This window comes from Perca flavescens, chromosome 4 (genome assembly GCF_004354835.1).
Source record: "Perca flavescens isolate YP-PL-M2 chromosome 4, PFLA_1.0, whole genome shotgun sequence".
Classification (NCBI taxonomy): domain Eukaryota; kingdom Metazoa; phylum Chordata; class Actinopteri; order Perciformes; family Percidae; genus Perca; species Perca flavescens.
The window spans coordinates 20,397,533-20,425,273 of record NC_041334.1 but is presented as its reverse complement, the minus strand read 5'-3'; the positions used below and the strand labels follow the sequence as shown (position 1 = coordinate 20,425,273).

Below are 27,741 nucleotides of genomic sequence, written 5' to 3'. Positions count from 1 at the left end.
TAGAGAGAGAGAGAGAGATAGAGAGAGAGAGGCGAAGAGATGTGTCACCTTTTTCAGCCCTTCTGAGTTTGCAGGTATGATTTATTATAACATTATTGTCATTATGGCCTTTAGAAAAATGTTTTTTTGTGGAGGTGGGGTTTTGTCCTTAATGGCATTTTTTTCCCCTTACATTACTTTTACTTTTATACTGTAAGTAGTTTTGAAACCAGTACTTTTACTTAAGTAAAAAGCTTGAGTTGATACTTCAACTTCTACAGAAGTCTTTTCAAACCCTAGTATCTATACTTCTACTTGAGTAATGAATGTGAATACTTTTGACACCTCTGAGCACAGTAAAATGAACATGGCTCGAGAACACAATGTATGGTAATTGAAATGCTTTAACCACAGGTGCACAGTACAGGGGGTTAGATTAGGAGGAATGCACTATGTGTGATTGACCTGGTTTAAATTGTAACCATTGCATTCACTACTTTGTCAAGGCAGGGAGCTCTCCATTGTGGTGTCCTATTAATTTGATACTAGAAGAGAACAGTCGGCCAGAATAACCTCTCACAGAAGGAAACAGGTGTCATTGTGTCTGATTCCAAAAAAAGAGTATACTGTCAAGTACCATCAATAAGCTGCTGAGAGCCAATAATGTGGAACTTTCACATTATTGACTTATTTTAATGTAACCTTAAAAAATATTTTTTTGAAGCAGAATTTTCCTCAGGGGCATGGCCCAATTGATTAACACTTAATATTCAAATTATTTTAGGTCCCAATTAATTGCAGGGTGCATTTGGGAATATGGACCTGCAGTATCTCTGAAAGGCCTTTTCCTACTTTCAAGCAGACTGTACCGCTTGGCTGCTACCATCAACATAGTGTATTAAGAATATGTCTTCTCTACTGCCACGCTAAAACTTTTGTATTTTAACTATTTAATTATTAATTATTTTATTTCTCTTTTAATTATTAATTATAATTATTATAACTATTTTAAGACTTAAGACTGACAAATCTAAGATAATCAAAATCCATTGCCCTTTTAGCTTTAGTTTAATCCACCAACTCTTTAAAAAAAATGTCTGTGTCTTTAGCTTGTTAGACGCTCAATTATCATGTACTTGTTAACTTTGGCACCCTGCTTCTTTGTGCTGGGCGGAAAGTGCACACTTTACTGGTCCGTGCTTGTTTCCTTGAATTGGTGGCCCAGTCTGGACACATGATGAAGTGGGCGACACAGCCAAATTTATTTGTGCGCAAAATAGGTAGTTCTGTAAGGTCAAAACTGTCAGGACCGTCAAAACCAGGTCAACAGTGTGACTTTGCGTGCTAAAGTTAATCAACTAAGTGAAATTGGCATTCAAATTTACTTTACCTCTGCAAGCCAATACTCAGTAATTTTCAGAATCAGAAAGGGTTTTATTGCCAAGTACGTTTTTTAACACATATATTAAACAATATAAGTATAAGTATAAACAATATAAGTATAAGTATATGTACACAGTATGTATTAAATAAAAAATATGGATAGAAATAACAATTTAAAAAATAAAATAAATAAGTAAAGAGCAAAGAGCTGTTATGAATGCTCATCTCACTGGAACCATGGTCTTCTTGAACCAACCATTAAGTCTATGTACAGGCCAGAAACCCCCCCAGAAAATTGCTAAAAGAGGCTTGAAGTTGGGCATATCTGCAAAGTTGTGTGTAAATTCTCTGGTTTGGAATTACAAGCAGCAACTGGACTTAAAGCTATAGTAGGTAGTTTCTGTCGCCCACATGAGGAATTCTAAGTAATGACAACAAAACTGTCAGCGCGTCCACATGATACAAGCCTTCCATGACCGCGCGGTGCACCGCCCCCTCCACGCAGTTGCTAGTAGCCAAGGACGACACAGAGGATTAAAAAAACATGAGACTCATCAGAAGAGGTAATTATGTTCACTTGAGCTTCTGCGTGGAAAAGTCGCCAGACGCCACAATCTTCTGAACACAGCCATACTGAGAAATACAGAGAGAGTTGTGAGGAGCTGTCTTAATTAGCTTTGTAGCAAGTCATTTGGCAACGGCTTGAATGTAACGGATGTTCATTAATATCAAAAAGTTACGCACTAAAACTTAGACCATTTGAAGTAAATGGTTAGACAATTACATTTGGCACGAAAGGCTCTGCTCTTTGAAGGAGCTCTCAAACAATCTGAGCAACAAGGATGAATTGCGAAATCAATCTCGAAATGTTTGCTTTGTAATGCACATTATTACAAATGTGATTTGTTGTTAATTGGCTAAAACTTACAAAATTAAGGAGAGTTTTAAAGGCACAGCCATATATTACACTGGGGAAACTGGTTCTCACATCAAAGTTAACAACTTCAATGTTAAAAAGGTTAGAAGAGGTGTTGTGACATAATGATAACTGTGGGTCATTGATTGAGTCCTTACAACGTAGTCGATTGTTTGAATCGGCTATTGTTAAAGGGAAGAACCGCATTGTGTTATAATGAAGTGTCAAATGTAGTAAATGTTTATTTTACTTTTTAGTTTATCTGGAATCACCAATTCAAAATGTACTTTGGAGTATTATAAATGCAGTAGCTAAACTGAGCCACGTTGTGAGCCACAATTACAGCTACAAGCTAAATAATAATACGGTGCAGCCCTAGTGGTTATAATGACCAAACAGGCACTGGCACTCATTGCTTATTTCACTCTGCTAATACAGAAAATTAAGTAATTTAAAACCAATAAATTCCTTATGTAAATTAAACTTTAAAGCAGAGCCACTGCTGGGGACAACTGCACAATGAATGCACAATGCAGAGACTTTTACGGTGGCTCCTACTGTGAAATGTATGTAAAAGTACAAAAACACGCACAACATAATCATTAGTTATTCATGGGATGTCTATCTATATAATCAAAAAAAGGAGCACAATCATTTACTTTGTTGAAGGGAGAGTTACAGCATGTTTATGGCGGTAAATTATATGAAATTCTTTGTGCACATGAAAATTTCAGAAGATTTTCCTCTTCCCCCTCCTCTGCTCCTCACTAACTTCCTCCTTCTCTACCATCATACCATTCTTCCAACATATCTCCTCTTTCTCCTCCTAGCTGCATTCATTACAAGAAGCTAATTAACTAAGTCCAATGACTGAACTGAGTAACCCCATGAGCGGACTGGAGCAGCTGGCTATTTTAGGAAAAGTTTGCTGTTAAGGCAGCATAGAGATACTTTGCATAGTATGGACACAATCCCTCAGCCCCGTCCAAACAAAAACAGCTGGCAGAGAAGAATATCTGTGTCCCTGTATTTCTGTGAAGCAGGAACTCTGTCTGAGCTAGGGCATGCAGGTAGCTCCTCACTATGCTCAGTCCTGCACTGTTCTTTGGTGAACTGAGTGCGTGGGTTCATTGATTGTATCTCTCTCCTGGCACTTTAATGGTCGTGGTACACTCGTCTCTGGACCCAGCATTAGCATGGTCAAGTTATTTCCTCTCAGGGGCTATTTCCACTGACCGAACAGGATTTTTCCGTTCACTCCTTCAAACTCCTTGTGAAAGAAAACAGCAAGCTGTGTTTTTCCATTATTGCCTATACACTGCCTGGTGTATACAGGGAGCACATACAAAAATAATAATTAAGGCCATGAGATGAGGTTGAAAGCTCTGGAAAATGTTCAGTGAGTGGCCCTTGTGCTAAGAATTTCTTTGTCTAACTACTATTTCCCTACACATGGAGAGACGAAGAGAAAAGACTTGCAGCTGAGGAGAAGTGAGGGTAAGTGAGAATGAATAAACAGAAAGAACAAATAGAGAGGGGAAATCCAGGTGGGAGTTATCCATCAAGCAGCTTTTCCCCTGCAGTAAATTATGACCTGCTTGGGGTAATTCTACACACATTCACACACACTATCCACTGCAGATAATTGGTGTCATGAAAACTAGCCTGTCAGTCCACCTGAAGGCAGAAGTGCTCTCTTACATCCCCAACCCCGCACCTCACCCCATCATCTTCCTGCCCTCCACCCCCATCCCTCAGGTTTATTCGGTACTACACTTTTTGAGCTTCCTCAGTCCTTATTCTGCATAAATCTGTCTTTAACCAATTACTTTTCATGGCACTCAATAAGAAAATATGAAAATCCTAAGAAAATAAACCTGCCTGGCTACTTGTAGAGAATTAAAAGTATGTAAAATGCCATCCAAGACTAAACATGAAAACTGAATGTTATTGCTTAATAGTTCCTGTAACTTATGAAAGAAAAAAACACATCTGCAACAGATGCAATTAATTACATTTTGATTAAAGGTAACTCCTGTTGTTGTTCAGGATCCCCCCTGCAGTATACCACTGGATTACAGTATAAAAACTGCAGTATGCCATTGGATTACAAAGCCTTTAAACAGAACATATAGCCACATGATGTCTTCTTGAATGCCACAGTAGTGTGCAGTAGGTGAGCTGTGTAGAACATTGTGCAGGCACAGGATACAGCATATTGTCAATCACATTGCAACTGCCTATATATACGGCAATATGGGACTTACACACACATTTTGTGGCACACTTTACACCTTGAATACTGACGAGGCATAAAAAGCAGAAACAAAACTCAGCTCAGTAATTTAAATTGGCCAAAATAAAGTCCATTGGCCATAGACTCAACTCTTTGTCACTTGCCAATGTATTCATACTATCATCCAACTGTGGTGTGCACTTAGTCATGTATGCACGTGTGTGTGTGAGAGAGAGAGTGTGTTCAAACCTCTCAGGAGACTTTCCAGTCCCTTCATGTTGTCACAGGGTTTGGCACTGGTCTTGTTTCTCCAGATGTTCCCACCATCCTGTCTCTCTCTATCTCTCTTTTAATGTCTGCCTTCTCTCGAACTTTCCATTTTTAGGGATGAGAAACGCACTTTTAAACTTTCCATGTCTTGCTGTCTGCTTGCTCTGTCAATTGCGAGCACAACCATCGCCCAAATCCCACCCCCCTCCCTTTCCTTTGTAAGTGATGAGTAGGACAAATATTTACCTAACTGTAGCATTTCCCTATTTAAACCCATGTCAAGCATGGTGTGTTTGCAGAAAAGAAAAAGAAAAATGTCAAGAACAAAGATTAAAAGGAAAGGGGCACTAAAACAAGAAATGACATTGGATTTTTTTAACACCGCAGTCTTAATAAAGCTTGTTGGTAATATGCAGTTGTGTTTTAAACAAAGGCTATCAAGGGCAAACTTGATCTTTGTACAGGCTCTCAATACTTTCATACATTGACTATGTCATAACAGTCCAAATATTATATTCCACAAAGCCACTTAGAAGCCAGACTCTTCTCATTGCTTTTGGACCACAAATAAAAAGCGCAGAAAGCGCAAAAAGAGCAGTGCTGATTATTGAGCCCATTTCAAAGGCAGTCTGATACATTGAGGCATACAGTGACGTTGACTATTACCACAAAAGTTACAGGAACAATCAAGTGGGACCATATTAAAGGATTACAAACACTGGAGTACTTCACTACCTGTCAAGTGCAGTGTAACTGCTTCAAACTAATCCCTTTGTGCCTTCTCCATAGTGGCAAAACCAGACTCTGAAATTCAACAGAAATGCCATTGTTTCAAAAGGATTTACTTACAGTGAAACAGCAGAGAGAGGAACATGTGGTGGTGGTGCTAGGTACCGTTTCCCCAGGTATCCCTTTTGGTGCTGATGATAGTTGTAGTAGCAGGGTGGCCTGTCCAAGACTAAATATAACCTAGAGAGCTTGTAGCAGGAGCAGACAGCAGGCCGAACTGGGCTTTTCCACGCCACATGGACAGTGTATTTGCCATAGGCCAACTCATTCTGAACGGCTGGAAAGCTGCACTGCACGGGGAAATACAGGAGCAAGAACCTTCACACTAGGGCTCTGTCCCTAGAACAAATGAAGGGAGGGAGGAAGGGAGGGAGGGAGGGAGGGAGAGATGAAGGAAGAGAGAGGGAGGCAGGGAGGGACTGAGTTGGGTATATACTGTATGAGTATATATAGGACCTGCTAGCATGACCTCTTATAATCAGAGCACTCACTGCCATACACATAGCCAGAGCCTTTGGTCAATCTGGAAAAATACTGATAAATTGACAGTCATCAACTTTGCACTCAAAGGGATTCCTCTTGTTCTGCAAAAGATGAGTATATGCTTGGTTTGCATTCTCTGTGGTGAGCTTCATTCGAAAATTGGACAAACATATAGAGCAAGAGAGCGTTACAGACAGTAAGCCCCTTTTCCATACACGCGCTGGCTTGACTTGACTCAGTTTTGACTCAGCATGCCAGCCCAGCACGGCAGGGATTTGCATCTTCATTATATCAGGTGTAACCACTTGAAGGTGTGTCTTTAACTGTAACTCATTTGTCTTGAGTCGGTGACGTTTAAAAGCAGCGGGCTGATCCATTTCTGTGACTAGTGGTTAAAGTAGCGGCTGTAAAACGGTGGATAAACACATCTCATTTCCTAAATATTATTCACAATAAAAGTCCCCTGTTATTTTGTTATTAAAAAGCTTGTATTATGAAGCAGCATAATCAGGAAATGTTGGGTTTTCATAAGCAGTAACTCAACACAACTCCTATACAGCTAAAAGTGAATATCAAACAGTAAAATAAAGCAGATATTTGAAAGTACAAACTAACAGTTCACAAAGGACAAACTAATCTTCAAACCACAGAGATTCAGTTAGATGCTACAAAAGTACTGAACACATGCTTGTTTGGGGGGGGGAGGGAGTTATCATGTATTGGCCGCGGTCAGCGGAATATCACCGCAAACCACTTGGAGGCGGGTCGGGCGTGCTTTGGCCCGACTCCAGAGATCGTCCATCTTGGACGCGACTTGGCACATTTAACTGGTAATGGAAACGCAAATCAGCATGGCATGGTTTGACTAGGCGAGCCCAAAAGGTGCAGTTAGTCTCTAAATTAAAAAAAAATAGCAATACTATGCATTTTTCATAAAGAGAGGACTAGTTACAGCCGAGGTTGCACTCTTGAAGATAGTAGGGCGGCAACCTTCTCACAGCAGGGTGGTGACAGTCCCTGCCAAAATGTGTTTTTTGCAATTTAAATCTGGGAATGTGATGGGAATCAGTCCCATCTGTTAATTAGGACCCACTCTTACACCTTATTTCAGACCGACACAGTAACGCTGGTCCAACCCGTACTGATGGCAGCAATTACTTCCATTATAAATAGGGTTGGTCCAATGGATGATGTCATCGTTCATCGGCGAAGACGGCCATCCTGATGTCACGACAGACATAATGATGTCCCTCCACCCTCCACCCACACCAACACCGGGCACAGATTGCGAGTGCAACTGCAGGTGGACAATCAGGCTGTCACTCTGTTCCCAAAATCATCAGTTTGGATAGTTGTTATTGCGTATTGCCTCTGGACAGCATGCACCCAAGAGATAGAAAGACAGAGAGTGGGAGTGTGAGAGAAAGTGAGCGAGAGGTACATGTACTGGTACAATTACGAACAAACTTTTTTTTACTGTCTATGGAACGCATGAATTTCTAGCGAAACGTCATGATGGATAAGATGAAAGACATCCTTTTAATCTTAATGGTGGTGGATTCAGCTCCTGTATCAGGTTTTGTGCTCATCTGATATCAGGTTCAGTTTGAGTTTGGATGACTTGCACAGCGCACTTCCGCAGTTTGAGTGTCGGACTGCGGCCTCAAGCTATGTTTCCATCCACGTTTTTATGCAAATTAAGTGATATAGAATGAAAACTGCCTTATGGAAACAGTAAAATTCAACTGAATTTCATGAATATCGACTCAAAGTTTATATGTTCGGTCTCATTGGATTTTCTCTTGATCTATGTACGGCTTATGCGATAAACGCTAATGGAAACGTTATTTGCTGAATAAATTGGGATTAAAGCGTAACTCTCGCCAAAATGCATCCTAGGGTATTTTTGTGAATGTACGTGAGTCAAACTTTAGTTTAAAAGCATATTTAGGACCGAATCGCCACTTTTAAGATTGACCGTATTCTCGTTTTTGGGTCAAATGGCCTTTTGAATGGGAGTGCTAGGGGCACTTTTATGCTAGTCTCAAAATAGCTATTTTCAAAATACTAAGAAGGCTCGACACAACATGAAACTATGCTCGAAGTATTACCAGGGGCTCTACACATGAATGAAAGCATTGACAACATTGTTTGTGTACACAGATTTACTAAAAAGAAAGGTTTTGAGCAACTCATCGCAGCTGTTGGTATATCAATTTGATATACCAAAGCATGTGATGTCATTACGCACAGGTTTTTATTTGCTTTAAAGCCGTTGGATGGAAACACACTTTCACCGGGTTTATTCGCATTCGTTTTTTTACCAAATTTCAGATAATTCGATTGACAAGTGGATGGAAACAGTAGAGAAGACACAAATGTAGCAAGAGCGTACTGGGAGCACGATGCCTGAATATTGAATAAATTCATATCAAATTTGAAAATGATTTCATTGTCCATCGTGACGTTTCACTGTGGGCATTGCCATATCCCTATGCGGTAGACATTGCCCAACCCTAATTATAAATTTGTTTGTCATTTCATTAAAATACCAAACATTGGTTAGTTACAGCTTCACAAAGGTGAGGATTAGCTTGCTTTTTTAGTTGCCTCCACCAGAGTTAATTAATTACCTGATTATGGACACTTTGAAGGGCATTTACCCTCTTATCCCATGGTCAATTGCCAAATAATTATTTAAGACCATTCATTTATATGTTCACACGTTTGCAATCAAATTCTAAAGTTTTTGCAAACAACAGTGTTTCCCTGGCAACACGGGACAGCATAGCCATGGTGATTATATCACTGCTATGAACCAATCAGATTGCTTAATTTGAGCTACCTGTTTATAAAACTTAAACACAATTGATTAATTTAGTTTTATCAACTATGCTACACCCGCAGTACAGCAAGTCAATTGGAAGTGAATGGTTTACTAGCTCTTAAGTATATAGTAGATAGTAGGTTGTTGTTTAAACTTTTTTTTGAGAGATTGCAGGCGACCAAGTGTTTACAGAAGGATGGTTATGAATGTAGCAATTTGGGTTCAAGTTGCTTGACTGCCTGAGAAATACAAGGGTAAGGGAAATTAATGTGAGCTAGTCTACGCTTCCACATCTAACACTACAGCTGTTTAGGTTCCCTTGAGCATAGCAGGCAAACACCTGTTCCCATGAGGAAGGCAGTTGCCAGAAGAGTGTTGCTGGGCTGGGAAGCTGAGGATGTTTAGACACGCAAAGAGCCTCAAGCAGATCCTAAAGTGAAACGTCATTTCTTCCACTTCTATGTCCTGGCGGGGAGTTTGGGCATTTAAAGGCCCAGTGAAAAGAAATGTGTGGGCAGGGTATCATTTTGAGAGGGATTATTTTCATAATCAGTTAAGAATGACACAAAATGCAGATGTTTCATCTACTCAATCTCAATTATTTAATTACAGTTCAGTTTAAGAATAGGAAGTAGTAGTTTGACAAAGATCATTTTAACTTAAGGTCCACTTACCAGAACTTTCATCCACATCTTATAATACTAAGCCATCTTCATGAGAACTGAGCAAACTAAACGAAAAGCGCTGCAAAAAGCCTGTGAATGGACATTGTGTTAGGATCATTTTGTATGGAAAATAACTGTAATTTACAAGTTCCAAAAAGATTACCGAGTGGGCCTTTAAGGATCTGAAGGTGGATAACTTGTTAATTTGGAAATACCTCAACACATTAATTTTTCGTGACGTAATCAGAGTTTTGAAACATTCTTCAATTCAAAGTAAAATAAAGTAAAATAAAAGTTTGTTTCACCATTTGTTTTTGTTTTGTTTTCTCTAGCTCTCTCTCTCTCTCTTCCACTCTCAAAATAATGAATCCCTATCAGTGGAAGAGAAAGTATTTGGCCTTGTAAACAACCAGCTGTGGGGGGAGCCACAAGGATAATCTTGTTAGACAATTTCCCCTGAACAATTGTGCGTGCATGAGCAAGAGTGTTATATTCTTTTACTTATGTACACACATACACACACACACACACACACACACACACTGCTTAAAATCCAAGCAGAAAAGGATGACACATGTGGCAGAGTGGAGGTCTTCCCATGCCCCCCCCTGCCCTTTCTGTTGGACTTGGACATCTCCCACAGGCTGAGCTGTAAATAGCCAGTACCCCCAAAACCTTCACACACAAACACAGATACATTCACAAACACATATGCCCCTGCGTGCGTGCACACACACACACACACGCACACACACACGCACGCACACAGGCACACACACGCACGCACACACACACACACACACACACACGCACGCACACACACACAGAACTATACTTAGATGCCTACTCTGGCCTGCTTCCATATATTCAAACCTCTCCCCACAGTGAGATGGAGCACATCAGCTTGACTCTTTAAACAGAGACAAAGCTACATCTTCTCTCTCACTACAGGAAGATTACAATTGAAATGACCGTGAAATAGTACAACTTAAGATAGTTCTGCAAACAGTGGCCTGCTTATGTTTGATAAAGTACAGCAGCACAGAGGATTTCAACACATACAGGGCAGCTTCCAGCCTTGCTGGCAAGCTCATGGAACATCTGTAACTGTTAACGTCCAAACAGATCACAGTAATAATTTATATGTCAGGAGGGGTCTAATAGCAATACCTCAGAACAGAAACAAGGTTTTATTGAACCATTTGTCAGAAGCGAGCCACTTCAAAGATTGCACAGTTAATTTACTGTTAAAACGCTGCAATAGCCAACCTAGAGTCAATTAATGTAATTTTAGATGTTAGTTTGTTTTGCTCTTCAGGTGCAATGTGGTATCCTGACTTCATGTAAACAAGTGGCGTGTTATCTGTACGCTGTATACAGCGGACGTAAACATACATGCCATGTAGCGTGTTATTGCCGTGTTTATCGTGAGAACGTGTTATCACGAGAAGAAAGCTACGGTTGAGTTTAGGAAAAGAAGAACCGGTTGGGTTTAGGAAAAGAAAAACAGGGTTGGCTTTACACAAACAACAAAGCGAGGAAACGCCACACGTGGGATGCGATCCCCACTCTCCTGGGTGAAACTCCTGTGTTTTACCCATCTGCCACCTCAACCAACCTCCTTCATACAACTCCCTACGGTGTAAATTCACACGCAATCGCAAGGTAATGTAAGTCAACGGAGGCCAAACGGCGTTGATAAACACGCTAAAAAGTGAGTATGCGTCTTTATAACAAATAACGAATTGGCGTGTCATACATACGCAATTTCATGAGATCAGTCTGTCAGGTGGGTGTAATTGTTACCGTTGGCTGTAGACTAGGTATGGTGGAAAGATGTGTACACATGCAAACACACTAACTTACAAAGACACTGAGATGTCTTGACATGTGATCAGATCCCTGCAGCCAAAAAGCACTCCAAAAATCAAGAGGCAGTGAAGAAAAGAATTTTTCTGCTCGAAGTTGGGACACAGTTAACTGCTTACAGTGGTACCCATCATCATGCATCCTCTTTCTGGTAGTCCTGCAGCAACCACTGCAGCTAAACACTTTTCAAGTGAACTTTAGTAGAAGTGAGGCAGAAGCTTGCAAAGCCTAACAATCAAATGACTGATTGACAATTAGGCATGGATTGGCCATCGGGAGCAATGGGAGATTTTTGTGGGCTGAATGGGCTGCATTGATCGGCCCATAAAGAGAAGAGAGATCACATCATTGGCCCGCTTGTGTGTCTTTCATATGAACACTGGCCAATCGCATCCTTGGTCTTTGACTGACAGGCCCACAGAAAGGAGAGAAATCACATGATTGGCCCACTGGTTTGTCTCTCATCTGAACAAGCTAATCACATCCCACTATGGCCCACTTCCATCCTACCATAGAAAGGGAGCACATTTAAGTCATGCCCCCCACTGGCGGCGAAAATAACTCCACAAAGTGCCGGTAGCTAGCTAAAAACATGAGATTTAAGCATGTCAAACGATTATTTTAGAACCCTTTGTAGTCCTTCCAGAAAAATGCGGAGTTTTTTTGTGATTTTTGCCGGCAAAAATCCTTGATTATGCGGCACGCTTTCATAAAAAAGGCGACGGAATATGCGGGATATTTATGCAATTTTGCGGGAACTTGCAAAAACTGCGGTTAGATGAAAAAGAGAAAAAAAGTGCTTCCCCCAACACCCTGCTTTTCGATGATGTTCACGTTGCGTAATAAAGTCCCTTAAAACGTTCCCATGGTAACATGGGAAAATGGCTGCTCTTGTGTGAAGTAAACGCAACATATTTTTACTTTCTGCTAAGATATATGTGACTTTTTTGCAACAAAAATGCAGGGATTATGAAATCATGCAAGCCCCGCATATTTTGCGTGGAAATCGGCAATTTAGGCGGCGAAAGTGCGGCTTATATGAAAAAAATGCGGCCCCCGCATAAATATGCAGACTTTGGCTGATTATGCATTGAATTATGCGATCGCATAATCGCGTTTTTCTGGAGGGACTGCCTTTGTCGAACCAGAGAGGACAAGTTAGCTGTTAGTAAGCAAATGTTAGTTATGTATAAGCAAGCAATCTGATTTCTCCACATTCCACTATAACACAAGCTGCATACTGTGTACAAAATGCTGATGACAGCCATGCTCCACCCTTAACCTTTAGCCAGTACATTATCATACTATCTTACTTACCACTCTAAATGAGAGTATTAAGGGCTGGTATGCCGAGTTCAAAATTAACTTTTTGTCCACCAGCCAAATGGCTAGTGAATGTAAACATTTTACTTTTTCTTGCCTCGTGAGTTAAGCAAATCTACTAGCAACTTGCACCATTCACCAGCATTTGGCTGGTAAATGGTGCTAATGTTGAACCCTGCTGGTATGTACATGTGGTGAAGGGGAGTGCAAGGACGGTTGGTGTCCGGCCGATTGTGGTGGGCTGGTCTGGTTCTCAAAAGTCCAGGGCTGATTTTTTTTTACCCCAGTCCAGCCCTGTTGACAATCACTTATGTCATTTGGTATTTGAGAAGAGGCACTGCAGTGCAGCATTTGCTGTTGTACTATGACCTTGCAGGGGTAGAGGAACCTCAACAATGATTATACCTGAATCTTGATAAAAACCGAATAGACAGGGAAAGACGGAGTAATAAATGCTGAGAGGAGACAATATTTCCAATGCATAACATGCAAATAAACTGATTTATGACATAATTCAAAATTGATCTACATTTGCCCGTTAAATTTTGCTCCATGAGCACAGTGCATGATTAGACCTGTCGCGATAGTCAATAAATCAATTAATTGCACAATAAAAAAAATTTGCTCGATAATTTTTCCGGCCACGATAATATCCATTTGCATTCTTGTTTGTTTTCCTCCTCTCTCTTTCTCTCTCTCTCTCTCTCTCTCTCTATACCAAAGAGACTGGATGACCACTCTCGGTTCCTCAGGAGTGAACCCTCTTGTCAGTCGCATGGTCTTTGTGTTGGGGCGGGACTCCTGGCGGAGAGAGAGAGAGACAGAGAAACGCTAGTTGAGAGTTGGAGCAGGGTTTCCCCTGCACTTTGCAGTTAAGGCGCAGTCAAAAAAAAAGAAAAAAAAGTATATGAGCGATATCCGCCCGCCTTGTTTTCTCCCTTTCATTCGAAAGCACACAGTTGACCATCTGCAGGTGGAGATAGGCTCGGACATACATGCCACTGTGGACTGTCAGTCTTGCAAGCGGTTTCAGGAAAGTGGCTGCATGTGTCCGACAATGCACAGAACATTAACCGGTACAAGCTGTGTGTGTGTGTGTGTACTATTTTGGAGAACTATTTTGGTACAAACATTTACTCGCCATGTGGCAGATAGCCATATAGATAGATATAATTTATTAATTATATATTATTTAAATTTAATATTTAGTGTTTAATAAATACTTAAATTTACATGTAGTACAGAGTCTGTAGTCTGTTGCATAAACACTCGAGGAATGCTGCAAACATTTGACAGCCAGTACGAATTGCCAGGCAGAACACACGTGTCACAAACGGCAATTCCACAACTGTACAACAGCGTGAAAGACGACATAGCCTACTAAAGGAGATCAAAGACATATTGTGGATATTTAAAATGTCTTCCAGTTCCAGTGTTAAATATTCTTTAGAAATAAAAGTGTATTGATCTTTGAAAAGGTGTACCTGCATTATTATGCCATTATCATTATATAAGATGAAAATGGTGTCGGAACGACAATATTATCGTTTATCGCAATAATTTCTGGGACAATTTATCGTCCAGCAAAATTTGTTATCGTGACAGGCCTATGCATGATCACAGTTTGTAAGTGTGAGGAAATGATGATCGGAGAGCACCCCTCCATTTTACGTGAAATCTGCTCATACTGACAGCAGGTCTTAAGTGTGTTACCTAATCCGACAAAACAAATGTCAAGTGTCACATGCAATTGCAACATTTCAAACACCCTCTCTTTTTTTCTGTATTCTCTCTGTCACTGCATTTAAAATGAAATTAAATTCAACTTGACGTTGAAATCCACTTCAGAATAACTACATAACCTCCTAGATTTAGGAGAGTTACAAGTTAACATGAACTTAGTCATCATATTTAGTATTTGGTTGTAAATCCTTTGTATCTAAGATTCTCTATAACTAAGATACCGCATTACCAGCTGCACTAATGATAAAAAACATTAGTACAAAGTACAGACTTCCTGTCTCCTAAATGGGCATGGCCTCGTTTGAAAGTGTAGTGAACCATCGTGTGGATGGGTAAAAAGTTACATTTATTATTTTCTATTGCTATTAGATATTTACACATCTAAAAGCCATATTTAGCATCACGAAATATTGTTTTGTTACGGCGTTCAGGAACATTACTTAGCTTATCTGTGGTGCCAGATCTCGCAAGACATCCAAGAAATACAGGGAATTACTCTGAGTTGGGGTGTCTCAGTTCTAAACCATCTCTGTTTAAATTCAGCCTCTGCATAGTATACTATACCAATCCTGTACTGCAGTTATCTTTCCTTTTTGCTTTTTTGGCTGAGAGTTGATTTCAGTCTGGTCTTCTGTAAATGAAACCTTTTTTGTTGGATTGAAGTCAGGTGAAGAAAATGTTATTGTTAGACTATAAAAAAGTATAAAAAAACAGCCTTTTATGTATGTTTAGGATTGCTGTCCTGCTGAATTGTCTTAAATGGGAGTCATTTGTAAAAAGAATATGGAATCTAACAGCACACTCTGGACCCTGACATGCATCTATTTTGAGTTATTCAATTTGTTCTTCCACTGAGCATTTAGCAATTAGCTATCCCTTTCACAAACATGATGTCAAAAAATGTCACACTCTTTTTTTATGCCACACAGACATGCACAGTGAATTATTGGGGAGTGTAACACAGAACAACAAGTCAGGAGGAAGGAACTCAGGAGGTACCTGCTGTGTCTCATTCGTGGCAGGAATTTTAAGCCTAGGAGTATGAAAAATCCTAAAAACAAATACAGAAATGTTTGATACAAAGAGCATTTGAAAGTAATATATAGACAGTTTTCTTTTTTATTACAAGTTAGTTATCTACAAGTTTGTCACTTAGATTGTTATAAAGCGCAATTCCTCGGAAATGAAATCTTGAAAGTTCCTTTAGTCTTACTGAAGGCTTTGTTGAGCAAAAGGTTTAACCTGAATGCACCCAATACACACAGCCCACTGTAAGCTCTCTAATGTGCAGTTTACCCTGGAGTCTAGATTATTTAACTGAAAGTGCTGAAAGTCCACTTTTGCCAAGCCTAATTAGACATTTCTTACATAATAAGGTAAACAGTAGCACAAAGCTGAATTGGGTAATAAAAGCTAATTAAAATGTGGCTGTTTATTTAAGGGTAAAGTGCAATCTGGTAGCTACACTTGAAGGGCACTGTTGCCAAGAAGCACCATCAGTCTTTCTAGATGGCTATTAGCATAACTGCAGTTGATTTACAGGTCAAACAGCCAAATATTTTAGAGGCAGTACTGCTAACATCAAAATGGTAAAACGAACACATAACAGTTGTTAGGCTTTGGTGTGTTGTTAATTTAAAAAATGTGTCCTTACACAGGATGATGGCTGCATGTATCCAGTGAACACTGTGTCTGACTGTATGTGAGAAAATCCTGGCCACACTATCGACACTAATTCAACAAGTCGTTAATGTCAAATTTTACAAATACAGAATAAGAGACAGGAGCTGCTTCAGTATATCCTATCCATTGCATTAAAGCGAGGCGGGCGATAGTAGAGCAGTCCCCTAAAAATCAGAAGGTCGGTGGTTTGATCCCTGGCCCCTGCAGTCTACATGTCGAAGCGTCCCCGGGCAAAATATTGAATCTCTGATTGATCCCGATGCTGTGCCGTCGGTGTGTAAATCTGAGTGAATGTTTATCTGATGAAGCAGGTGGCAGTGTATGAATGTGTATGTGAATGGGGTGAATGCCTGTAGTGTAAAGCACTTTGAGTGGTCGTTAAGACTAGAAAAGCTCTATTTACAGTAAATGCAGTCCATTACCAGTACCATAAATAAAGATGATTTTATAAAATAGAAAGAGGAAACTGACATGTACATACCTTATAAGTATAAAAGACCAACAATAACAACCTAACACTAAAAAGATTTAGAAACAGATATGAAACACTGTAGCTGTGATCTAAATTGTTTTACTGAACAGCCAAAAACAATGATGCCATTTATCATTGTGAGTTTACACCATGGAAAACATGCATTCAATCAAGCTACTGAGCAATATGGAGAGAGGAGGAGGATGAAGGAGAGAGAGAACACACATACAACAAACATAATGAGAGACTAATTTTTCATCCATCTGTCCAGAGATTCTGTGAGGACCATAATGCATGCAATAGTGTTTTTGATTGTAAAGTGAGAATTGGTCATGGTTAAATCAATTCTAACACTGTGCCATGATATGCAAATGACAGACACAAGGAACACTGAATCTGCAGCAGTAATTAACCATCCTAAATGGCTCATTAGAATTCATGATGTTATTAACTAATTAAGTATTTAATGTGTGGATGCTTGTGTAAACATAGTTAAAAAAATTTTTAGTTTTACTTAAATGCTGAATTGACAGGAGTGTCTACTTTTGTCCAAATTCCTACAGCTGGAACAATCGCTCAACCAACCTTTATTTGAGAACAACACTACAGACAGAGGAGCCTCATATAATAATATGTCACCTCTTACAATGTTGCAAACAAAGTCATTTCGTACGATAGGGCTGCACGATATGAGGGAAATATACATTAACATTGTTGACTATAGGGATAACGATATTACTTGCGATAAATTAATAGATATCGAAGTGTACTTAGTTCTAGAACTGCAAAGATTAATCAATTAATCAATTAGTTGTCAACTCTCAAATTAATCGCCAACTATTTTTGATAATCGATTAGTCGGTTTGAGTAATTTTTTAAGACAAAAGAAAAAAATCTTTGATTCCAGCTTCTCAAATGTGAATATTTTCTAGTTTTTTCTCTCCTCTGTGACAGTAAACTGAACATCTTTGAGTTGTGGACAAAACAAGACATTTGAGGACATCATCTTGGCCTTTTGTGAAACACTGATTCACATTTTTCACCATTTTCTGACATTTTAGAGACCAAACAACTAATCAATTAATCGAGAAAAAAAATCAACAGATTAATCGACTATGAAAATAATCGTTAGTTGCAGCCCTACTTAGTTCTGCATTTCTGCTGCTTTCATGTTCTGCTAAATACTACAAATCACTTGTTGAGTTTAAAACTAATGAAAGGAAATAATTTACAACATTCTTTTATCGAACAAATTGAACATTAAATTGAATCACTTAAAAAGAGAAAAACAGTTACACCTTAATGTGCAGTTTTCTACTGATATTTTCTTTCAACTAAGAAAAAGCCTCTGAGTGTCTATTGCGATAGGTTGCAGCCTTTTGCGAAGTTGATATTGCAATGAAATGCAATAAAAAATTATATATTGTGCAGCCCTAATGTAAGCATTATTAATTGACAGTGTACAAAAAAAACAGGCATCTAAAATAAATATTTGTAAGTGCAGTAACTACAGTACTTTATGAGGCAACTATGCAAAACCTAGTCCACCTTTCTTCTCACTTCAAAATAAGTGGTTTAAATACTGTAATGTGTTAAACAAAGGGCTTGTCTAAAACCAGTCACATTGTTCACAGGGTTGCATCCAACCCCCTCCACTGTAAAGCTGTGTGTGGCAGAGAGGCTGTCTCCCCAAATCTCATGGCAATATTTCTACTGAAACTGATAACGATGAAAAAGTTCATTCTTATCCAAAAAGGAAACTGGAGAGAGTTGGGATCTACCAGCCCCCCATAACTATTATATACACTCTGTTAAAGGTAAAACAGACAAGCAGCTCTCTGTCATGACGTTAGATAGAATGACGAAGAATCTGTTCTGTAACTACTTTTACTTTCTGGTCACCTCGGTAGAGTTTTGTTAAATTTGAATACCTGCCAGGAATCAAGGATGTTTCCTTGTAAAGAAATACTAGAGACCCTAAGGGTGTATTTGTCATGGGGCCTCAAGTGAAACACTGCAACATCCTAAATGTCAACAAATTGTACAATCAACTGCAACTACAAAAAATAAGAGACTGTTTCTAATATAAAACCCTTTAGATTATATTGTGAGATGAACATATTTCTTCATGTGCAGCGGTGCAGGCTCTTTTTACTGTAGGTGTCAGTAATGTGGAGTGTGCCATCTTGATTTACATTGGTTCACCTTGGACACTACGACTGCTGACAACTGTGACACTTAACCTTGCACACAGCAAAAAAAAAAATACTGAGCCACAACTGGTGACAGTTACACCTACTGCACAGTAGTGTCTGAAATTCATTTCTCATAATAAATGGTAAGAGGTGTGAAGTTAGCTATCATTAGAAAGTCTACAACAATTATCATAAGCATATGGTTCACATAATTACATGCTTAACTTGTGATTTACAGGCTAAATAAAAGTAAATGTCAGTATCCCCTAATTATTAGGGTTGGGCATCGAGAACCGATTCCTACTTGGAATCGTTTAAAAAATTACGATTCCACCGGAATCGTTTGGAGGATTTTGTTTCAGATCTGATCATGGGTTCAAAATTTAACAAGTTTTGGTTTCCATAGCGACCAGGCACTTGTTGTGTTGCAGCCATGGAGCACAGTAAGCGGTACTCTAGTGTGGCTTTATTTTACATTGAAAAAGCCCCGTCAAACTGCAACCCACCTTTGAATCAAAATAAAACTTTCCTCTTATTTGTGAAATAAGCATGTGACCCATTTCAACTCCACCCCTCAAAGAATCGGAATCGAGAATCGATAAGAACCGGAATCGAAAAGAAGAATCGTTAAAATCCAAACGATGCCCAACCCTACTAATTATTATATATATATATATCTCCATGTATTGATGTCCAATCCAAGACATAGAAATTAACTTGGGCTACATTTTAGTTTTCAACATATGATTGTGTTCTCATCAGCAACTACCTCATAGCTCCCAATGTGATTAAACTCATGTAAAGTCCTAGCCAGGGCTACACTGCCTACCTGAGTGGCGCGTGTGCAACAACGGCCATGTTAACAGGTTAAAGCAGCCATGTGCAGTCACAGGCTTAAATGAAACACTATTACTGATGGTCATTATCAAAGGGCAAACTTAGTGTAGAAAGATGGGGCTGGCAGCAGCAACGCTGTCTGTGTGGACACCATACGCGCGCCGCAGCAGCAGTTCAGCAAAGTAGCCGTCATGCACAGGTAGAGTAGGCGCCGTGTTTTGGGCTTTACCCTTTCATGCATGGTTTCCAATAGGCATATGTTACAATGTATTCTATGTGTCATAGCCTCTATAAACATTTTCCAAGTGTTATGATAAGTGTATTGACATTAATGCATGGCGACGCCCCACTGTTGTCTCACGATGTCACACAACTATCTGACGTTTCAGTTAAGCCCGAGACACACGGCCGGCGGCCTTCATTTTGGCCGATTTGACATGTTGAATCGGAAGGCGGGCACTGCCGGCAGTCGGACTCAAATGACCCATCTGATTGGTAGAGTGCTAACCTGGAAACAAGGTCGGAGCGGGATGAGAGTGACTAGAGTCTCTCAAAATCTGACAAAAATCTTTTAAACTGACCTTTGTTGATCTGAAATGAAGACAGATTCAGCAACTGCATGGCCTATTTCTCGCTTAAAATTTTATCAGAAACACGTTTTGGTGAACTATTTTAGTACAATATGAGATCGTATTCTGAACAAGCCGCCATGACAGTCGGTCTTTGAATTTCTGGAGAAATCAGACCGTGACGCGTTCGTCCAATCAGTTGCCGGTTTTCATTTTTGGGCGACAATACAGATATGCGGCGCCTGATCTTATGGAGACGTATTAGGTCTCGTCGCTTTGGTGTTCCGAGGCACTTTTTTAACCAACTCGGGGAGACTGATCAGTCCAACTGCCTTTTCTGCCGAGGGTCGGCCATCTGGTTTGGTGTGTCTGGGCCTTTAAGTGCAGTGAGGACAATCGGCAGAGAATGAGGCTGACCAAGTAAGTAAGTAAGTAAAGTTTATTTCTATAGCACATTTAAAAACAGCTCGCGCTGACCAAAGTGCTGTACATAGCGCATTAGCCACAGGGTAATAAAATAAAATAAGATAATAAGAAAAATAAAATAAAACACGTACAAATCAGTGATTTAGGCTAAAAAGTACATTGAAAGACAAACACTTAATTACAAACATAGCAGGATAAGACAATTAAGATGCCGGGAAGGCCAATGTAAAAAGATGAGTTTTGAGCCTGGCTTTGAATATCACAATTGAAGGGGCATTTCTGATGTCAGGTGGCAGTCGGTTCCACAGCTGAGGACCAGCAACAGAAAAGGCTCTGTCACCTTTTTGCTTAAGCCGGGACCGTGGGACATGGAGGAGGCCTAGGCTGGAGGATCTGAGGGACCTGGGGGCTACGTGAAGATGAATAATATCAGCTATGTAGCTGGGGGCCAGGGCGTGAAGTACTTTAAAAACCATCAACAGTATTTTAAATTGTATCCTAGACTGGACTGGAAGCCAGTGCAAGGAGGCTAGGACAGGTGTAATGTGTTCACGCTTTTTTGTATTCGTGAGCAGCCTAGCCGCTGCATTTTGGACCATCTGAAGCCGTGCCACCAGAGTCAGAGGCAGACCAAAGTAGAGAGAGTTACAGTAGTCTAAGCGGGAGGTTATGAAGGCATGGATGACTTTTTCCAGATCATTGTATGACAGAACAGACTTGAGTTTAGAAATTATTCTTAGTTGGTAAAAACTGGACTTTACAACAGAAGATATTTGCTTCTCCAGGTTAAGATGGGAGTCTAAAATAACACCCAAGTTACGTGCATGGGGTTTAACATAGGGGGCAAGGTGACCAAGGTCGGCAGGGATGGCAGTTTGGGATTTTGAAGGACCAAAGACAATAACTTCAGTTTTGTTATCATTTAACTGAAGGAAATTGTTAGCCATCCAGATTTTAATTTCGTTCCAACAGTCTAAAAGAGGCTGCATGGAGTTGCTGGATTTAAGTGGGATGTACAATTGGGAGTCATCTGCATAGAAATGGAATGAGATTTTCCGATGATGTTACCTAAGGGGAGCATATAAAGGCTGAAGAGTACAAGACCCAGAATGGATCCCTGAGGGACACCATAAGACACAGGGGCAGGGGATGAGGAGTACTGGCCTATGGATACTGAGAAAGATCTTTGGTGGAGGTAGGAGTGAAACCAGCTTAGAACTGTACATTGCAGCTGCCTGAGGCTACAGGTAAATACTCATGCTTTCCTTTTTTTTCATCCAGATGATTAGAGGATTTTTTGAGGATTCTCGAAATACCTTCAAAACAGCAGTAACATACATAAGAGGCACACACTGAGGCTACTGACTAACTGAATCCTACTGCTCTCAGTGGAAAGTATAAAGAACTGAAAATAGGTCACCCTATTATATCATCAACCACTCATTATGTCTTCAAACTATGATATTAAGAAAGAAGATGCACCACATTGCATGTGCAGCATTCATCTCCACAGATACGTGGAAAGTAAAACAGTAATTTGGGTTGCATGATGCAACTTGCATCCATCCCCAATGTTCCACTGCATACCTGCGGCAGAATGCACGTTTCTGTGGCAACGACTAGCAGACATAATGGGTAGCAACAGTGTGTCAATGCTGCCGACGCATCTCACTACGGATGCCAGGGCAACTCTTATCACCGACTCCTCATCTGACAGCAGTTTCCTACCTAACAACCAGGACATGGACAAACTAAAAAAACAAAGGCAAAAACTTGAATGTGAAGGAATATCCCACCCACACTAACTGGATATGTGAGTGATCTTTTGCCAAAGCGGAAGCGTGTCCTACCTGTTTCTGCTGTTCCATGAGGAGGAGGAGGAGCAGCAGGCGCATCAAGATGAAGATAGATGCCGCATTTAGACGATCAGGAGATAACGGAAAGCGAGCTGTAGCAGAAACGTGGTGGTGCTGCTCCCAGCTCGTTCAGTACAGCTTCTGTACTGTAGGCAGGCGAGGAGAGGAGCACCATTGTTGCGCAATATTATCTTAACTGAATCCTCTTTTTCCAAAAAGCTTCTAACCAGTGATGTAATTAAAGGAGAGCAATTAAACCATGAATTCGGTTATTATTTAACTGTAGATTATTTGACTTTAACTTAGGCAATAACGTTATAGGCTCTAAGCCAGCCTTTAACAGTATAACTAGCTACTTCAACGAAGGGAGTTCAATTAATATAGCTAGGTGGCAACCCTAACCTATCTAACGCTAACTCCCTTAACGTTTAAACATTTTTCCCAATTTCCTTTTAAGATGCTACTAACAGTTAACGTTAGCTTGCTACACATGCATTAGCGTTATAGTCTCACATTGCCAGACCTATCTCCACTGTAGCGTAGCTTTAGCTAACTAATTGCAGTGCAGGTGTCTGGTAGCGAATGCCAACAATAAGTTGCTTTATCCATTCACACGCCTTTTAATAACAACCATAACAAACTACTGCCCTACTGCATTCATTGCATTATCTGCATTAATGTGTAGTATATAAGCTATTGCTAGCTTGCTAGCATTTCGTTTTCTCAACAATAACAAGCCAAACTTAGAAAACAACATCCTTAATACATCCATGCACTTATCGGAGTAAGAAGAAGAAGAAGAAAACATGTTCTTGCTTGTTGTGTTAAATGCAAAACAAAAACACATTAGAAGATAAATTAATTGTACTCATAAAATCCGTATTTGTAAAATCCTAACGTAGCTATACAGCTGGATATATTGTCTATTTTTGTTTTCTTTTTTTACGTAAACACTATTTGTATAATGGATGCCTTAAATTACTTTTTGTAAACCATTGTGACCACAATGTGTACATTTTACAGTTCAAAAATAAGCTCGTCATTGCTTTCCTATGAAACGGCAGTACTGTTTTTGTGTCTTGTGTAGTACAATAAAAGCAACAAAATATGTCACTTTTGGCATTTTATGTGGCACAGAGGGCACATTATGTGGGCACCTGGTCATAGAGATATTCTGGACAATGTGGACATACTGGCCAAACAAGCTGTTAAAAGAGAAAATGCACTGCAGATGTCAATATTGCACTTTCACAGACAGAGGGATAGGGTACCGTGTATTATTTTGGGGGCTTTTTTGTCTTTAATTAATAGATAGGACAGCTGTAGACAGTAAAGGGGATAGAGAGAGGGGGGACCACATGCGGCAAAGGGCCATGGATTGGAATCAAACCCAGGCCTCTGCGGTATAAGGACTGAGCCTTGGTACATGGGGCGCATGCTCAACCAAGTGAGCTACCAGGGTGCCCCGTATTGTGTAGTTTGTAAGGCAATAAATGTACATCCTCCAAACTTCACTTTGACAGCTATTATATTTGCAAGACAGCCTTATAGAGACAGCTGGTCTCATTAAAAGCTGGCAAAAACTGAGCTTGGGTGTTTTTTTTCCCCCTCCACTATTGTAATTGTTTTCTGAATTTTAGAATGCCACAAATGGTTATACTTGTACGACATTGGGTGTAAGGTTAATTCCTGTCAGATCACAGACCTTTTACAACCAAAATAACATAGCCCACATGCCTATTTTTTTCCCTCTCTTACCTATTGCGCTTGCTTGTTTGAGGTAGTATTTGCTTCGGTCATTCTGCAGTGGGCAACATGCAGGGTGCTGAAAATTGATTTACTGGCAGAGATTTAGAATTTTCCATTACACAGCACACGTGTTGCCAGGGTGGGTTGGTTGGAAACGGACCTTAGTGGGCTATGTATTCCTGAAACCACACCTGTCTTTGTGGCAAAACTTTTGTTCTTTGCCCGCTGTCAGCATACTGTAATGAGTTGTGTTGTCCATTATTAGAGATAGATGACAGGGTTCATGTTCACTTCACCCATACTGAATACTGTATTTCTGTGATGTCTAGCAGCAGATGGGTCGCTGACCTGCTCTTTTACCCCAGCCAGGGTGTGCAGAAGCACAAATTGAGCAGCAAGAGCAGATGGGAGCGAGACGGATGAGAGGAGGATGATACAAGAGCTGTGTACTTAATATTTAACCAGTGAAGCAGCATGCTGCTCCACCGGGGGTTATAAATAAAGGTATCACACTGAAGTGACACCGATTAAGTGTTGGGGAGACTACACTTTTACTCCACAGTATTGTCATTGAAAATACTGTGGAGTAAAAGTAGGGAGTAGTTTACATGTAATATTGTGCCGGTGCTAAGGGTGTAGCAGCCTGCAGTAAGCAAATGTTAATGAATAATATTAGTATAGTATAACATTAATAGTGTATTTATGTGTTATGCAAATTAGTAGCAAATTGTGCTGTAAAGATCCAAGGAGAAGAGAGGAACTGCAGCAGTGCCCCCAATTGAGAGTTGCCTGAACTGCCAACAAGCAGTCCCCCTTCATTAATCAACACACAGGATTAATCACAATATTGGCCACACCGCACCTCTGTATTCTTGTCCACAGTCAAAAGTTATGTTAAGATGTTTATAGTTTTTAAGTGACTCAATTCAAATCATGTCTACAGTGAATCCCTTGTTCAGACATGCTGTTACAACTAAAAACTAGAACTGAGGCACCGTTGCAACAAATGGAGCAGAATGACCCAGTGGATGATTCATTCTTGTATCCATGGCCAGCTTGTTACTGGGTCAGCCACAGCCTGAACATAATATCAAACAGTAGCTTTTAATCACTCAAACCTGAAACTAGAAAGAGCACTGTGCATGTTTATGACTATCAGTTGAAACTAAGAATCCTCTGGTCACTTCGAATAAGAGTTAAAAGCAACCGTGAAAAGGTTTCTCAAAAATGCCTCTAGCTAGGGAGAATGGTACCATCACGTGGGATTTCTAGCCAGAGGAGCCCAATATTTTACATTGGGTAAAATATTGATTTGCTGCTTTGTTGAGGTTGATTTATTCAGAAACCAGGAAAACCAAGGACCAGTACATACTGTGAAATCGCCTCATTTCTACCGGTAAACGACAATTCATCTTCTCACTGTAGCTTCTTTTTCAACATGAATTTTGACATGTCTAAATTCTTTTACAAATGAAAAACTGGCTGTCACTTTCCTTAGCTGTTCAGTTGTACTGCACACATTGTTTTGAAGGGATTGGTTGACATTTTGGAAAATACGCTTTTTCACTTTCTAGCCGATTTAGATGAGAAGATAGATACCACTCTGCAGATTGAGAGTGGTATTAATCTTGTCATCTAACTCTCGGCAAGAAAAGCGAATAATCAAACTTACCAAATTGTCAAACTATTCCTTTAAATTAATTTATTGCCACTGATGGCATGTTTAACCCCTTTGTTGCATTTGTTCCTTGACCTTGCAGTTAAAGTACCATGAGTCAGTCAAAATGGCTCAGGCAACCAGATGAACAAAGGCAAACACATTTTCCCATATCTGCAGCTAAGCCAGTCACAGACTTGATGTGTCCCATGTCATACAGAGGTTGGAGTGAGCAGTAAGAAAAGAAAAAAACATGCTGCTTATTAGTCACCTTTGATTTATTCCATTTGCCACTTAATATAGTACATTATATATTTGTTTCTCTTTTTATTAGAGAACCTTTTTGTCCATAAGGTACAGCAGCGGAAATCCATTTCACCTTTTAAATGTAGTCAAATCCTCAATGCAATGAACAGAGCAGGTTTATCTGTGAAATTCAAAATTGTGTGTAAGCACAATAAGCTAAATTGGTTCCCCGATTATGAGCCACAGCAATAATTACTCTGGACTAAGCTCACCTTAAGTGAACCTTGAAGAGAAGTAGCTTGCATAATTTTTATCATTAGCATAATAAAGACAAAACATCCATTGGTAATATTGATGGCTAGACAGGTCCCTGCAATCTTTATTTTGGCATTTCTTTCCCTCCTTCAGACAATTCCCAATTTCCACAAGCACACTTACACATCTATCAGGCGGGTCTATTCAGCTGTTGTGTATGAACAATCATTCTGTTCTTGAAGCGCATCAACTTTCTAGTGTAGATATTATGTAAATCTCCTCTCCTTCCAGAATAAATATAGCCTAGCAACACACTGTGCTTTCTTAGGAAACTGTCACTTATAATTGGTGACAAATTAAAGACAGTACGAGGGAAAAGGGAGAGAACAGTACTGTAAGTCTTGGCTAAATATGATGAATAATAAGAGCTATCCTCACATCTTGGAATGCATTGCAATACAAATCTTAAGAACTCATTTGGCAGGCTCATTTTGTGCCTGAAGTCATCTTTAGATATTTCAAGACATGGGTGATAGTGACTCCATGGATTAACAGTTGTGAACTTGACAGACAAGCCTGCATTGCATCAGGATTTCCAAAAAAACATCTAAAGAAATGACATAAATGCACTGTGCATCAAAGAGGTTATTGGTGGGATTTTACTGGTAAAAAACTTAACTCAGGGAACCTGTGAGGCATCTAAGACAAATGTTCCAAAAGATGTCCTCTCTGGATTTATGCTTCGGCAGTTGTTGGAAGAACTCTCACAAACAGAGTTTTGGTGTCTAATGATTTTACTGATGAATCAGCTGGCAGCTCTGAAAAGCATAGAGAAACAAACCGTTACAAAGTATGTTTGTTTTATGTTTATGCCTAAAATTAAATGCGGAAAAACATTTAAGCAATCACAAAAGATCACCTTTTTATTTCTTTTAAAACCCTCCAAAGATCTTAAGCTGCTCAAATTGGGAGGTTAGTTTGGTTTATTTAAAAACTTAAAAAACGTGTGAATTGCTTCTGCTGAGTCAACCCTCTCACAGCATACGCAACTACAAAGTTACTTTCACTTGCATGTTTTGCATGTGGGCGCAAAAAAAACATTTCAATAAATAAAAATGTTTAGTCATATAAAAGCTGTATTAGCAACTTCACCTCCCCTGGCTTTATTAGCTTAAGCTGATTTTAACAAAAAAAAAAACATTTGCCAGCTGACCGTAGTAAACATCGTTCTTTCTTTCTCCAGGAATTAAAACATAATAACAAACTAGGGATGCACCGATTCACCGGCTGGTGACCGGAATTGGCCGATTTTC

The 27,741-nt window shown here is 39.7% G+C and overlaps 2 protein-coding genes across 3 annotated transcripts in view; both read right to left on the bottom strand.

The window, feature by feature from the left end:
- The window catches only part of atp2b2 (ATPase plasma membrane Ca2+ transporting 2), a 138,146-nt gene extending 114,858 nt beyond the window's left edge, over positions 1 to 23,288 (bottom strand). For both annotated transcript variants that reach the window (XM_028575540.1, XM_028575539.1), the window contains exon 1: positions 22,516 to 23,288. The gene's annotated coding sequence lies outside the window, so the exon portion shown is untranslated. The remainder of the gene's footprint in view (positions 1 to 22,515) is intronic.
- Positions 23,289 to 26,187: 2,899 nt separating this feature from the next.
- The window catches only part of iars1 (isoleucyl-tRNA synthetase 1), a 66,409-nt gene continuing 64,855 nt past the window's right edge, over positions 26,188 to 27,741 (bottom strand). Inside the window, exon 34 of the mRNA XM_028576050.1 lies at positions 26,188 to 27,246. Within this exon, the coding sequence (XP_028431851.1) occupies positions 27,164 to 27,246 (83 nt within the window). The 3' untranslated portion in view covers positions 26,188 to 27,163. The remainder of the gene's footprint in view (positions 27,247 to 27,741) is intronic.